Genomic DNA, 16,073 nt, shown 5'->3' with positions numbered 1-16,073 from the left:
ACAAATACATGTGAATCGAGACAAAAATATTTTTTGAAATCAAATTAATGAATGTTGTAGTAGAGGTCTGATTTTTAGAATATCTATAATAATAATAATAATAATAGGCTTATTCGGTCTGTCTGGAGCACACTGATTGGTTGTCTTGACAGCCAATGACAATGCTTACTGAAACAACCAGAATGCATAAGACAGACAGAATAAGTGAGCTGTTATCATCAATCCTGAGGCATTTCAAACAGATATGCAGGCAAGTCAGAGCTAGAATGAAGCACCAGGGCCCCCCACCATGGAGCAGACAGGTTCTACCAAAGGAAAAAAAAAAAAAGCAGCAGCGAGGGGCCCGATTCTTGTTTTTTTCTCCCAGAGCCTGCCCACCTCTCCCGTGACCCACGGGTGAGCTGACAATGCATGGGGCCCTGAGCTACAGGGGGCCTCAGTGCTTGCCTCCATGTCAACGGAGTCCCCCAGAACCACCCACTCAGGGTTCCAGCAGTGGAGTGCTGCCCGGGAGGTACTGCCACCATGGAGAGAAGGACTAGGGTCCCCCGCAGTTCAGGGGCTGTGCAGCCCACTGGCAACTCACTCCCTGGCCTCGGGTGACACAGGCAGACTTGCACTGTGGGGGGGGGGGGGGGGGGGGGGAGGAGAGATCAGGCCCCTCACCGCTTCCCCCTCCCAGCAGAGCATGCCACACAAGCCACTGCTGGGTAATTCAGGCCCAGAGCTGACAGGGGGCTTGGTGCTTCCCTCTGCAGCAGTGGTGCTGCCTGGGGCCACTTGGGCAGGGTGCTAGCTGCATGGGTGCAGCCCCAGCTCGCAGGCATCACTCACTGGATCCAACAGTGCACTGGAAGCCAGGGGAAGCTTGGGCTTGGCAGGCTTCCAGTGTCCCATGCACTGTCCCCACCACCTTCCCACTGCCTAGGACCACCCAAGAATGGGCTGGTTGTCCTGGGAAGGCAGCAGGAGTGGCTGGGTGTGCTGGCAGCCACAGAAGGAAGCAGGGACAATGCTTGGGGCGCTGGAAGCCCACCAAGCCCGAGCTTTCCTGAACATATTTGGGCTTTTAGCGCCCCGTGCGCCATCCCCACCTTCTCCAGATAGGGCCCTTGTACACGTGAGGAATATCGCTGTAATTTGTTACGTAGCGAACTAAAACACATGGGATGGGATGTGCTACATAAAAAGTCATTTAAATCAAAATACGCCGCCAAACACATACACTGTTACAAAATTCAATTATAACATGCTGTCAAACACATACACTGTTACAAAATTAAATAATTAAAAAGGGCAATTAAACTACTAGAAGGGGCAAATTCCTCATGTGTACAAGGGCTCTTTTATTCTATGACTATGAACAAGTCACAAGGTCACACTTTTGACAAAGTATGTATTTATATTCTTACGCCTGTGTTTACACATGAGCAGCTTCACGTAGCCTTTTTGAGGGTGAGAAATTTTTATTCCGTTAAAGTATTCATAGTTTCATAGTTATTAGGGGATGGACGGGATATACATTTGGCCAAAGGCTAACTAAAAATCCTGTATTTAAAGACATACTTTTGTAATAAAAAAATTAAACGTAAATGTCTTGTGGGTTTCAGCTAGTAATTTGGTATTTTTCTGGATCCAAGATGGCAAACCCGCCTTGCTGAAAGGAGTACTTCCAGGGGCAAGGGGAGAGACCTCTGGTGGCAAAGGTCAGGGGTTAGGGGATAGGACTTCCAGTCCCAAGATGGTAACCAGGGGGTGGGGCTACCTATGCAGCCCTTAGCAGCTTGCCAGAACTGGGTAAGTGGCCCTCCAGCCAAAATAATTGCCCACCCTTGGTCAACACCCACCTTCAATCACTTCAATCTGCCAACCACTAAAGTTGACTCATTACACTTCCAAACATTTCCAAGCTTTCTCCACTCCACTCCACTCCCAAAACTTGAAAGGAATTCACATAAACATCTGCAAAGTCCCTTCATTGTTCTTCAAGACCCCTTTAAACCACTTCTGTCATGTCCTTAAAAAAACCAAGCCTGTCAAGAGTCTGGCTGCTTGTGTACCTAGAGCACGATCTACCACACTGACCAACCGCATCTTCTGAGGTGCAGGCTTCTATGCTATGAAACTTGCTCTGAATTGGATCACTCACCTCTTCTTGCACCAACTATCATCTCTGCCCAGTCCTCCCTGCTTTCTGCCTCAGGTAAAATAGAGGTTGTCTCATATAACTTTTTTTTTTAAACATTTTATTGTAAATTCTTTCTTTGAGATAACTAATGTGTATGGTGAACAGCTACAAATGCAAGACTGATCCCTTGAGCTCTCTAGTAATTCCATACCCAACCAACATTTGGTTATATAAGATTTTAAGATTGCAATTTAAGCTTAAATGCATATCTTCCAATAACACTCCATGCATGTTACGCATACGATAACTCAAATAAAAACAGGATCATATGCATGCTCTCTCTGTCACACACACACACAAACAGGTAAACAGTTCACTAATGTACAGTGACCTATTTTGACACATCTCCCATCGAGGAGAGAATAGTATATGTCTAAGTCTCATATGTGCTGAAAGGACAATCTGGGATTCATTATGTATTTCCAATCTGGTCCTTTTATTAGTATCTGAAATGTTCATTTCCTAAACTGTACATGACAGTCATTTAAAACTCCATCTGGCTTTTTTGATTTACACAGGAAACTTCCATGCTAAAAGATGAATCCATTAACTGCACTGTATTTTTTTTCCAGAGGAATGTTAATGACATATTGTCAAATTTTCAAAAACATTTTTTTAGGAAGAGGCAGGATTGTAAACAGATATTAATACTGAGGAGGTAGGAGAGAAATTCTTACCATTTGTCCTCATTGAACAAAAGCTTTGTAAAGTATAAAAATGTACAGCTCAAACAGCATTAAGTCTGCTTTCTTTGCCACTGAACACCTATTATATCCCATGAGAGACAAATTAAGTGGTGAAACAGGTATCATAAGTACTTTCAACTGTCCTGACCCACAAACTTCTTAAGTCCACTTTATTTCCAAAGTATGGGTCTATTGCAACACTTTTCCTATTTCAAACTCCATGTATATATTAGGAAAAGTAGTCCCAAGCAACTCTTTTTAGATAACTGCATATTGTCTTAAAGAAGGTACAAACAATGTGTTGAAGTGTGTAAAAAGAGACAGCAACATGCACAAGCAGCCCCAAATAAATTTTGTTAATTATGAAGTCCTTGATACAAAGACAACACACATCACTTGAGGTCAAGATTTTCTTCTAGTTTTCAGTTCTATGAGCAGATACAGCAATTGCCTGGGTAACAGTAAGTGTGGAGTTTTTTCCATATTTCTACAGAGTATTTTCATATATAAGCATAACTACAGTTATGCTGAAGTTAACCTTCCTTGCCACACTTCAGACAATTGTCCACATGAAAGGTAAGAAATGATATATGGGAATTGATGTGAAAGCAATCACAAAGAGTTATGAGAAATTGTTTCTACATAGCTAAGTGTGCCTATTTTTCTTTTCAGACAAGGGCTACTGCTCACCTCCCAGGAGTGCACTTGCTCTCCCTCCAAAGTTGCCCTCTCCTCCTCTCCTTTGCATGTGGTTCCTTGCTGCTTCTGTACCAGAGCCATGCAGTTTGTAAATCCCATCAGGTGCAAAGAAACCTTACAACTAGACAGTGCTGTACTGCACTGCACACCCTTACCAGAACGAAAGGCACCATCCTCACCAAAGAAACAGAGAGAAGCTGGGCATTTCAATCATGCTGTCGCAGGACTGACAAACTAAATGCAAGCATCCAAAAAGTCGTACGCAATTTACTAAGAAACATCCAGAAACACTGCATCCGAGATGTAATCCTACCGTAACATTTCAAGAACATAGATTTAATGACCAAGAAAGCAGAAGGAAGGGAGTTATGATTCTAAATGCTTAAAATTGAAGACTGCTTTAACTATGAAAAGAAAGTGTCTCCACCACGCATGACTGACTACTAACCACAGAACAAGGTTACACACATTTATTTGATGGCAAAATCCTTTATACAAGCCATAGAAAAGGAAGGGCAAAAGTAACTATATATAAAAACCTTGATCCAGCAGTCTTGGCGTTCCTGTAATTTCTCCTGAAATCAGTAGAGCCTCATCTACACCAGAATGACATCAAGTGTAATTAGAGCAACAGTGTTAGCTCGCATGTAACAGGCCTGCAACAAACCATCTTCAAAACAAATCTTGTTTTACTTACAATTATCAATATGCTCACACGCAGCAGCATATGAATTGGTCCAGGTATGTTGTCCATTGCTGAACAGTAGTGGGAGGTCTAATTATGTTGTACTCACAGCTACTCAGCCAGCCTTTTTTAAATCTACATCAATAGTGTGATGTTACTGACAACCTTCAGAACTACGTACAAATTTACATGTAGAGGTTTGACACAGCAGGGAGCCAATAACCATTTAGCACTTAAATTCTCCAGTGTTGGTGAGGCTCGAGTTTTTACATCTGAGAGCTGCAGCATGAGATGTACAGTATATACTTTGCATCAGACGTAAGGCCCATGGAGTTTTTCCCTTGACTCACAAGGCTCCCAGAAGCACCAAGAATTCACAGGTGGGGCCTGCCACTAAATTCCCAGCCACGGAGATCCATTTAGGAGCAAGTGACAGCTGCCATGTGCCACTGCTTGCTGAATCACTTGTCCCACTGCCACCAGTGAGTCTGGATCCAGCCTGCAAGTCACCCCACAGTCCAGATCTGGCCTAGGGGCACAGGTCAAATCAACACCCCTGCTTTACTTCATACAATACAGGACACTGCTTCAAACTATTAGATATGGATGGCAGAAAGTGGCTCAGAAAAAAAAAACCCAACCTACTGATGTCACTCCCATATATGTATATTTGGGTTGCAGTGGCTTTCCCCATGCCAAAATAGATTAAGGCTCTTGAATCCCCAACAAGAACAGCTGTTAAGGAAGATCAGCAAACCATACAATTTGTTCTATTTCACTAGGAACATGAAGAGCAGGGCCCTAAAATAAAAGTTCTAGAGTAAGATCCCAAAGACAGCTGGGCCTTTGTTTGCAAGTGCTGCAGTAAATGCCCAAGGAAAAACTGAAAAACAACAGGTATGGATTCAGGAAAACACAGTGGTGCCTTGTACTTTTGGAGAAAGTAGTTCAAGTTCAACTAACGCATGTTAAAATGACCTCAGTAGCTTTGCAGAGATCATAATCGGCCCTAGAGCAGCTGCTGAGTAAGCGATGCTTGCACAAATTAAGGATACCTAGGGGCAGCTATGAAACTAGGTAATTTGTTTTTCCAGGGCACCTGCATGTTAGGAGTTAAAAGTTAGTGAAACTTGTTTTGCAAGGACAGTAGCTCCCTTCTGACTGTAATTTCACTGCACGCTTCTGAACCTGTCCATCCTTTACCCTCCACATACCTATCCATTTTCCTGACAGGCAGTCTAAATATTAAAACTGATTTTGCCAGTTTAATCTAAACTTGAATGGCAGAATGCTGCTTTGTACTTTAAATTACTCAAGAAAGCTTTTGCCCCATGAAGTGGTTTTTCTTTCCATAGTCATTAGGGGCTAGAAGGGACCTTACAGATCATTCAGTCCAGCCCCCTTTTCTTTCTTTTTTTGTTTTTGGCCTGCACACTTCTACAAACAAGCCTAAAATAGAAGGGAAAGAACACTTACCAAGAGAAACCTAAAACTCAAATGAATAAAGCAAAGCTTGGGATAGGGGTGGTAGTACTATGAATTAAAGTTTGCTTTAAACCACTACTGAATCTTCTGCTTTACAGCAAGTTTAAGCCTTTTGATCAAACAAACAAACAAACAAACAAACAAACAAACAAACCCAATAAAAGGCACCAACCATATAAAGAAGTCAGCTAGGAAGCAAAACATTGTTCCTTGAAGCTGAAATATTATTAAATTTACTCTTCATTACCAGGACGGGGAACTTGCTGTAACCAGCCTTCCTAATTAAACTTTTCTACTGGAGACTGAAGAGACATTCAGTCAAGGCAATGACTTCGCCCTGGCAAGTCCGACTCCACGGCCTTGTGATAAATTACAAGCCAAGTGCAAAGATACTTCTTGAGTGCATCAAATACGTCAGAGTCTCCGTCTTCTGATTCCTTCCCAAAAGAAAGGACGTGACATTTCTGACACATGCCTATTTTGGTAGATGCCGTCAGAGGTGTATCTATATATATATATATTTTAAACTGAAGTCAACTAAGCCCCCTCCCCTACACATAGTGAGAGGAGATGAGCTTTATCCCACGCTGCGATAGGAAGAAAGTCACTTCTCGCGTCACTCTCCCCTAGCGAAGTCGCGGCTCCCGACAACCCGCGAGGCGCCCACGTCCCGCACTCCTGGGCCAAGCGCGTCACCCGCTGCTGCTCCGCGTCACAGGGCACCGCGACAAACCGGGACTTCCTGGGAGCGCTGCCACTTCCCCAGCCCCCGCGGAAACCCTGCGCTCCTGCAAACCCTCCTCAGCCGCACCACGCCGCGCCCCGCCACCACGCCGCTGCCTCTGCCCTGCCTGCCTGGGGTGGACAAGACCAGCCCCCACCCTGCGCCTGCCACCCTGGGGCTGCTGGGAGGGGGAAACTGAAGCAGCCAGCGCAACATCCAGGGGGGTGACAGAAGCTAGGAGTCCTGCATCTGCTCGGCCAGGGGCTCCCCCAGGGGCCAGGCCTGCAGGGCCCAACATCTGGAAGAGGGGGCACACACAGGACCCCCAAATGAGAGCACTGGGGGGGAGGAGCTTCTCCCACCCAGGCCAAGGGCACAGGGGAAGGGCAGCCCCCCTCAAGGAGGCTCCCACCACTGGGGGGGGAGGGGCAGCCCCCCTCAAGGAGGCTCCCACCACTGGGGGGGGGAGCGGCAGCCCCCCCACAACCAGGCTCCCACCACTGGGGGGGAGGGGCAGCCCCCCACAACCAGGCTCCCACCACTGGGGGGGGAGGGGCAGCCCCCCACAACCAGGCTCCCACCACTGGGGGGGAGGGGCAGCCCCCCCCACAACCAGGCTCCCACCACTGGGGGGGAGGGGCAGCCCCCCACAACCAGGCTCCCACCACTGGGGGGGGAGGGGCAGCCCCCCACAACCAGGCTCCCACCACTGGGGGGGGAGGGGCAGCCCCCCACAACCAGGCTCCCACCACTGGGGGGGAGGGGCAGCCCCCCACAACCACGCTCCCACCACTGGGGGGGAGGGGCAGCCCCCCACAACCACGCTCCCACCACTGGGGGGGAGGGGCAGCCCCCCACAACCACGCTCCCACCACTGGGGGGGGAGAGGCAGCCCCCACAACCAGGCTCCCACCACTGGGGGGGAGGGGCAGCCCCCCACAACCAGGCTCCCACTACTGGGGGGGAGGGGCAGCCCCCCCACAACGAGGCTCCTCCCCCCGGGCCCGGTGCGGCCCCCCGTACCTGCGCGCTGCCGGCGCCGGGCCCCGGTGTCCCCGCGCGGGCCGCGTCCCCTGCTCGCCTTGAGTTTGACCTTTTCCGTGTCTTGGCTCCCCGTCCCCGACACACGTTGACGTCACTACCATGACAACCGGGCCCCGCCCCCTCCAACTCTCGCGCTCGCACGTCCGGCGCGAGGGAGGGGGGGGAACCCGGCCGGGAGCAGCCAATCAGCGAGCGGAACGGCGCGGCGCGGCGCCGTGGGGGGGCGGTGACGCGCGGTGGCCCCGCCCCGTCCCCCCAGTGGGCCGGGTCCGCGCTGCCGCGGGGCTGGCGCAGCCGTGCCGTGGGGCGGGGGGCACGTGCACGTGGCCGTCAGTCGTACTGAGGCGGGCAGAGATCGCGAAAGATCGCCCCACATTGTAGAAAAGGTTCGGGTTTCCCAGAGGAGACGAGCTCGGCCCCGGCAGCACGAGTCGGGGCTGCTCCTTGGAAATTAGAAAAACACGTTGCGGGAGGGTTTTATTACCTTCGGGTCTGTTGGCTGCAAAAACGTTTCTGTCCGTGTCTGCGAGCTCGGTAGCAAACCGGGTCCCCTGACACCGTTGTACACGGCGCTCGGGATCTCGCACGACTCCTAGACATCGCCATCCCTTGGGCTGGGAACCAACCCACGCCCGCGCGCAACAGCTGTGGGCATCTGTCCGGGACTGGCGGCGGAGGAAGGTGCAGGCGCCCAGGCCGGGGCTGCGAATCCCACTGCCCCGCGCAACAACGCGCCCCACGGCCGAAGAGCGGGCACGTCCCGAATCGGGCTCCTCGGTCCCCGGAGGTCCCGTCCAGCCTGACCCACGTCGTCCTCCGCTCCCAGGGGCTGCCGGAAATGAGTGGGGGGAGACGGGTATCCACATTTGGATCTCAATAATAAATGGTGATCCTCTTTGACTAGACTTGGGACCGAACAGGTGCCCACAGCTCTTCTGGCTGGACGTCCGCTTTCCATCCCAGGGGCTAAAAGATGCTCCCGGTGTGTGCAGGAGTTGTGGAAGATCCCATCCGCTGTGTCGCAGACCGGTCTTCACGTAATGATTTAAGGAGAACCTGTTTATTACCGTACTTGCAGAGACTGATGCGCGTCTCAAACACAGAGAAATGAATCTGGCTTTTACACCAAACGGATCCAAATGTAATAAACCGTCTCGCAGTTTTCACTTATGAAGCTAAGGTGATTAGAGTTAGATATCCTTTATTACTGATTAACATTAGACTTGATTTGATTGTCTCAATTGTGGATCGTGTCTTGATTTACTACTACATTTATATTAATAATGTTTTTATGTTGGTGGGGTCTATCTTTACAAGTATGATACTTGTAGTTTGGTTACTTTGTTCAAACTTATTTATATTCTGGGTGTTATGTGTGTTATGTTGTCTTCAGGAGCATGGCATTTAGCCAGAATCCTTAATAAATAGGATTCAACATTTAATGAATGCTGTATCGGGTATCTCCTGGGTGACGCTCAGCCTCTCCTGGAGATTTATATCTAATTCCTGAGACTCCAGGACAATCCTGGGGGGTTGGCAACACTGCTGAGAGCAGGTGCTCAAAGGGAGAGTGAACAGGGTTTTTTCCCGATCCTTTTCTCTTGCAGCCTCCTGCATCTAAGGTCCAGGAAGTTCGGATTCAGAGGCTGTGGCCCTCGCTCCTGTGCTCGACAACAACCGATGCCCCTCTTCTCTGAGCGCACGTCCAATTTCTGTTTGAATCCGGCTACGCTGGCAGCGTCCACCACATCTGGTGGAAACAAGCTCCACCCGCTAGTGACCAAGGACCTCCTTGCATTTGTTTTAAACTTCCCGCCTGCTCGTTTCTTGTTGTGACCCCTAGTTCTTCTCTTGCGAGACGGGGGAGATAATTACTTCACTCTAACAAGTCCAAGTCCACGGTGTTGTGATAAGTTATAAGCCAAGTGCAAAGATACTTTCTGGAGCGCAAGCAGGATTCCTCATGACTTTCTCGTCACCATTTAGCAGTTTGTAAACCCTTATCACGCCCCCCTCGAGCTGTATTGAAATCTGTCCTCTGTGGGTATCTGAGGTAGCCCAGCCATGAGCTCTGGAACAAGCGAGGCACGAGCATTGAGCTAAACTGCTGCTGGCCATTTAGTAGTAGGGGTTGGGAGGTGGAAGGAGCAACAGCGGCTCCTCCTCGCACTGGTAGGTAGTGTGTCTTTTCTCCCTGTGCAGAGGACAGTAGCCAGGGAGCAGACTTTAAGGAACATAAGAATTGCCATGTGCTGGGTCAGACCATCTTGCCCAGTCACTCGTGTTACACTGCAGCCTGCGCAGACTCAACCATGTCTGGCCACAGCAAAGCGGGCACGGCGCTGGGGAAAGGAGGTGCCAGGTGCCACCACAAAGTTCTCCGTGACATCATCCAAGGCTTCATCAACCCATCCGTCTGCCGCCTGGCTCGCCATGGCAGCATGAAGCACATCTCCAGCCTCATCTATAAGGAGACCCACGAGGTGCTGAAGGGCTTTCTGCAGAACATGATCCGTGACACCGTCACCTACACCGAGCATGCCAAGCGCAAGACTGTGACCCCCATGGATGTGGTCTACGCGTTGAAGTACCAGGGTCGCACCTTGATTCAGTGGCTAAACTTTCAGTATCAAGTCCTCTTGTATCGCACAGTGGCAGAGAGTAGATGCTGAAAGGGAGAGTGAACTGGGCCTGACCAGTGCTTTTCCATCCATTGTTCCTCTCTCCCTTGCAACTCCCAGCATTTAAGGTCTATGAAGTTCTAGTTTAGAGGTGGTGCCCCTCATTCCCTAACTTTACGCTGGGAGTTAGTCCACCTCATCTCATACGTACTACTTCTATAGTCCGGCCAGCTCCTGATGTCTCGCTGTTCTTTCCTTTAGCCACCAGTGCTCTCCCCCAACCCCTCATTACTTCAAAACTCCCTCGCAGCTCCACTCCTTGTCATATATGGTGTCATACAAATCTTGATAACTACATTCACCATGTGTGTGGGTGCGTATGTAGCCATGTGTGCAGCACATAGATCTTTACGTTTACTATTTAGCATTTACTCTGCCTTGTGCTCTAAACACCCTACAGACTGTACGTGTACTTTGCAGATTCTGCACATAGCATTCTATGCAGAAGGGGACGCCTGGCATGTATCGTCTATCACACAACCTGCATTAATTCTCCTTACGCTGTAAATGCAACATACGTTCACAAAGTACCTGCACCATACATGCTCCATGCACACTACTACACATTGCATTTCATTCATAAAATCATAGGGTAGTAGGGCTGGAAGCATAGGCAGTGGAAGGCCGGGGCTAATAGGGCTTAACTTCTCAAACTGAGCTGGCAACAGCAGCTCCAGTGCTACCACTGCTGCAGTGCTGCACCCAGTGCTCCCACTGTGCACTCCACTGCTGCGTGCACAGCACCAGTGCGTGCCCACTCCAAAACAGCCCTACTGGAGGGAAGGGCGGGGTCTGGTGGGCTCACTCTGCATTGCCCAACCCTCCAAATGATATTTTCTAGTGCCGCTTATTGTTGGAAGAAACCTCCAGAGTCCAAGCCCATGCCTGAGGCAGGATCATCCCTATCCAAACCATCCTATGCAATCCATCATCTAAATTCTACATAAGACTACCGTCAACCCTGACACAACACAGACAGGCCTAACACTAACTTGCCACAAGTAAAGCAGGGGAACCATGGCAGCCAGCACTGCTTCTATGAAACATTCATAGATTCATAGATTCATAGATGTTAGGGTCGGAAGGGACCTCAATAGATCATCAAGTCCGACCCCCTGCATAAGCAGGAAAGAGTGCTGGGTCTAGATGACCCCAGCTAGATGCCTATCTAACCTCCTCTTGAAGACCACCAGGGTAGGGGAGAGCACCACCTCCCTTGGGAGCCTGTTCCAGACCTTGGCCACTCGAACTGTGAAGAAGTTCTTCCTAATGTCCAGTCTAAATCTGCTCTCTGCTAGCTTGTGGCCATTGTTTCTTGTAACCCCCGGGGGCGCCTTGGTGAATAAATCCTCACCAATTCCCTTCTGTGCCCCTGTGATGAACTTATAGGCAGCCACAAGGTCGCCTCTCAACCTTCTCTTGTGGAGGCTGAAAAGGTCCAGTTTCTCTAGTCTCTCCTCGTAGGGCTTGGTCTGCAGGCCCTTGACCATACGAGTTGCCCTTCGCTGTACCCTCTCCAGGTTATCCGCATCCTTCTTGAAGTGTGGCGCCCAGAATTGCACGCAGTACTCCAACTGCGGTCTGACCAACGCCCTATAGAGGGGAAGTATCACCTCCCTGGACCTATTTGTCATGCAAATATTGGCAATATATATTGGCAATATCATTGGCAATATACATTTAAGAAGGTCATGCCCCCTGTTACAGAGAAAGGCAAAAACCTCCATAGTCCATACCAATCTGACCATGGGGTAAAATTCCTTCCTGACCCCAAATATGGGAATTGGTCTGTCCCTGAGCAGAGGGGAAAAACCCTCTAGCCAGGAGCCTCTGGCTTTGTGTGTACCATAAATCATACATGCCCCATACATCTTGAATATCCAGTGAGCCACATATCTGTTATACATCATAGCTCCAAAGAGGAGCTTAAAGTGAAAGAACTTTCAGAGAGTTTTGAGTAAGATTTTAAATGTCTCACTGAGACGTGTGGCAAGCACTCTGTCTAAATATACTGAAAAAAATAGGTGTAGTTTCTTGTCCTTTAAACCCAATGCCTAGAAGGGTTGCATGCTTCCAGGATGCTCTAAGCACCATACTTGGGCCTTACTGTACAAAGGTTGAGGACTTAAAGTGTGCAGGACTTGCACCATGGTGCAATGATATCTCCAACTCAAGTCTTGTCACCTACAGCTACAAAGAAAAGCCATCTCCATCCTCTCTTTAATCACCCTTAAGGTATTTGAAGACTGTTATCAGATCGCCCCCTCAGGTTTCTCTTCCCCAGACCAAAAAACACTAATTCTTCCTTTTTGGCCTCTTGTGGGCTCAGATCAAGCATAGTCAATGCTTGCCTGGCAAGGGAAACACTGTGACAGTGGACGCGGTCTTCCTAGCTGCACCGGGGAAGGCCGCTCTCCTGGCACAGGGATAGTACCTGCCAAGGCAATGTATAGTGAACTTCACACTTAGCTGCTGGAGTGGGAAGGTCTTGGCTTTAAGCCCACTTTATGGAAATGGGAGACTCCTCCCTGGCTTGCCCCGGAGCCTTATGGCTGAGGGCAAGGAAAACTCGGGGGCATCTGACTCCCAAGCCTCTGGGCTTGGGCCTGCAAGTAGGATGCCTACCAAAGCTTTTGGGAACATCTGAAGCCCCAGATGGGGGTGGAGGATGTTTGCTGGTAGTAGGACCACTTATCGTTCTGGACTATTGGATTTGGAATTCGTTTTGGCTAATTTGGCCTGGGATACATAAAATTAAAAAAAAAAAAATGTCTTGTTGCCCAGGCCTGTAATAATTTTTATTGCCTTACATTGGACTTCTTCCAAATGCTCCACATCTTTCTCGAAGTGGGGTGCCCAAAACTAGACACGGTACTTCAGATGAGGCCTCACCAGTGCTAAACAGAGAAGAAGAATCACCTCCCTTGACTTGCAAGTGACACTCCTGTTAGTACAACCCAGGATGTTGTTGACTTTTTTGCGAACAAGAGCACACATGTTGGCTCATTTTCAGCTTCATGGATTCAACCCTGCAAATTTCATATTGATTCTAATAATGCAGGATGGGGACTACAAGATGGAAAGCCTTTTGGGGAGAGGCTCATTTTTACATTTGCTTTTCAACACTTATATAAATGGCTAATAACCGAATAAGATACAGTCCCCGCCATGAAGAGTTTGCAGCCTTAAACATTAAAGCACAGCGATATGGGTGAAGAAGCTAAGGAGAAGTCAGTATTGATGAATGGTCTAGCAATTGTAAGACACTTGAGAAGCAAGACGCATCAATTCAAATATAATCTTGGGGAAGTATGAAAAAAACCCCCACAACAAAACCCTTGCAGTTCTTCCCTCTTCTTCAGACAATAGTGGGCTCCTAAACCTGATTTCCATAAGAATGGAAATCTCTGGCGTTAAAATGCTGCTTGGAATGTGTGTCCCCTCTGCAAACCTTCTTCTCAATGAAAGGAGAGGGGAGGAATAAACAGTGGTTTCCAAAAGGGCTTGGACTGTCAAAGTGGCCCGTGACAAGCCAATTGTTTCTGGAGGGAAAAAAAAAGAAAACGGGCTTAGAGTGAGCACAGACATAGTGATACTGCAATCAGAATTAAGTGGGAGGGAAATCTAGAAATATTTTGATTCATTCAACTTACAGTGAACCTTGGCTTAAAGTAAAGCTGTTGTGCGAGGGAAAGATCACTCCAATAGGAACTAAGCACGGCAATGAAGCCTTCATGATGAATGCTCTAGGAGCCAAAGTCTTCCCTCAATCACAGCCTACTGATTTCAACTCCCAGTGATTGCTTCTTGGATAAAATGTGGTACTTTAAGAGCACTGGACATAAAAAGCACTCTGTAAAAATGTGTGTGTGTATTTCTATATCTTAACAGGGTTAACGAAGGAGGGTCAATGTGTTTGTTCATTTCAATTTACCATACGGTACCCTTACCAATGCAGGCTCAGGACAGTTAACAATAAGATATCAGAATTGCTTAAACAAAATGAAAAAACTTAAAAGCAGCAAAATTATCATCTTACTTTGCACATACAAGTTCAGCTGTACAGAGCCCAGAGAATGGACACATGACATAACTAATACATTTTGGTAACCTTGAATAGATCTTGTTGTATGGGCTTTTAATTTTGGACAGACTGCATATGCGACAATTACAAATCTGGCTGGAAGACCATATTATGGATGGGAAACTGAGGCACAGAGGGCTTTTGAAACACATTTTATTACTTTTTTTAAAGGGCTCTGGTTCATTCTTGGAAAAGTAAGGCTTTGCACTCAGTGTGTTGGAAATAAAGCAAATACTGTGCACAGTTACACTGTACCAAATAATTCATACATATAGGTAAGTGCTATTAAAACACAGTTATGGCATGCTGTGCCTAAAGTATCTCTAGCTGAGCTTTTAGAAAATCTGAAAGAAAAAGCACTTAATGTTTGATTTTAACCTAGTGTATGTGTGTTTTAGGTACTTTTAAACTGAACACAGCAAAGCCATTTGTTCCCAAATGCCATCAATCCATATATATTTATGTAACTATATAATTTGACCTGTCTGCTTTTTATGTTTCCAAGGGCTTATTATAGGAAACTTTCAAATTAAATGGGCTGAAACATTTGATGGTCTCCTACCTGTGTTTCAAAGCCTATGCTGAGCCCACACAATGTGACTGCAGTGGTAGAAACGGTCACATTTTGCTCCACGCCAGGATGCAGTCTCGTGAAAGCAGGGGGACTAGAAGTCAGGTTTGATGAGTTCTATTCCTGGATTTTCAACCAGTTTGTTGTGTAACCCTGGGGAATTTCTTTCATCCCAAGTGCCTCATTTTTTCCACCCTTAAACTGGTGTAATGCTTCCTACCCTCATGGGGTGTCATGAAGGTTAATTCACATTTAGGAAGGCATGTGCAATATGAAATGAAAGGGACACTATTAAGTCTATAACAGTTCAAACAAATGTATGAATACCAATTCAGTGAGACTACTTCCCAGATAGAGTTCAGTAAACGGACTGTCTTAAAAGAGTATTTAAAAATATCCTCAAATACTCTTACACAATTTAAAATAATGATATATAATTACTAGGCAGCCATAGGCTGGTAGCTTGATCATATTTTAGATAGAAATCCTTTCACCCAGGGATGTTCAAACCCTGGCCTGCAGGCTACATCTGGCCCATGGAGCTGTGTCATTGGGCCTGCAGGACTCCCAATGGTTCCAACATTTGGTGGTGGGGGAGCGGTAGCAGTGTTAATTGCTGTTCTACTGCTGCCAAATTTCAGTACCCATGGGGAGCCCCACAGACTAAATAATGTGGCCCTTCATTCTAGGTTAAGTATGCAAGGCTGGGGCAGCATAAGGCCAGATCCAGGCATGCAGGGCTGGGCCTAGGTCAGAGTTGGGCAAAATGCGGCCCGGGGGTCGGATGCGGCCCACCAGGCCATTCTATCTGCCCCGCGGGACCCCTAAAAAATGTAGAACATTAATATTTATCTGCCCCTGGCTGCCTGTCACGCAACCCTCGATGGCTTGCCAAAACTCAGTAAGCAGCCCTCCACCTGAAATAATTGCCCACCCCCGGCCTAGGTGGTACACAGCCCAATCTGGGTGCATTAGGCTAAGCCAAAGTGAACTGGGACCTGATCTGGGTGCACGGGGGCAGGCTAAAGTGGCATGGGGGCTGATCTAGGCACACAGGTCCAAGCTGAGGCACACGAGATCTGGTCTGTGTACCAGCTCCATGCCACTCATCCAGGCTGTGGGGCCAAAAGGTTAAACACCACTGCTTTTACCAAACAATGACATTCAAACAGGATCATAAGGGTCATAATCTGCTCTGAGTTCTACTTGCACAGCTGTTATTTACA

At 47.9% G+C, this 16,073-nt stretch overlaps 1 protein-coding gene across 3 annotated transcripts; it reads left to right on the top strand.

The window, feature by feature from the left end:
- Positions 1-7,763: 7,763 nt before the first annotated feature.
- On the top strand, positions 7,764-14,627 carry LOC102572942 (uncharacterized). Of its 3 annotated transcripts, XM_059723719.1 has the most exons (3): positions 7,764-7,897; positions 8,416-8,691; positions 9,119-14,627. In XM_059723719.1, the coding sequence occupies exon 3, from the start codon at positions 9,824-9,826 to the stop codon at positions 10,181-10,183; it is 360 nt and encodes a 119-aa protein (XP_059579702.1). In that variant the 5' UTR covers positions 7,764-7,897; positions 8,416-8,691; positions 9,119-9,823; the 3' UTR covers positions 10,184-14,627. The 3 variants fall into 3 exon arrangements, with proteins under 3 accessions (XP_059579702.1, XP_019337330.1, XP_059579701.1); XM_019481785.2 differs by having other exon boundaries at positions 7,764-8,652; XM_059723718.1 differs by having other exon boundaries at positions 7,764-8,691.
- The last annotated feature ends 1,446 nt before the right edge of the window (positions 14,628-16,073 follow it).

The sequence above is a fragment of the Alligator mississippiensis genome, chromosome 3 (assembly GCF_030867095.1).
Source record: "Alligator mississippiensis isolate rAllMis1 chromosome 3, rAllMis1, whole genome shotgun sequence".
NCBI lineage: Eukaryota > Metazoa > Chordata > Crocodylia > Alligatoridae > Alligator > Alligator mississippiensis.
This window is presented reverse-complemented; position numbering and strand designations above follow the sequence as displayed.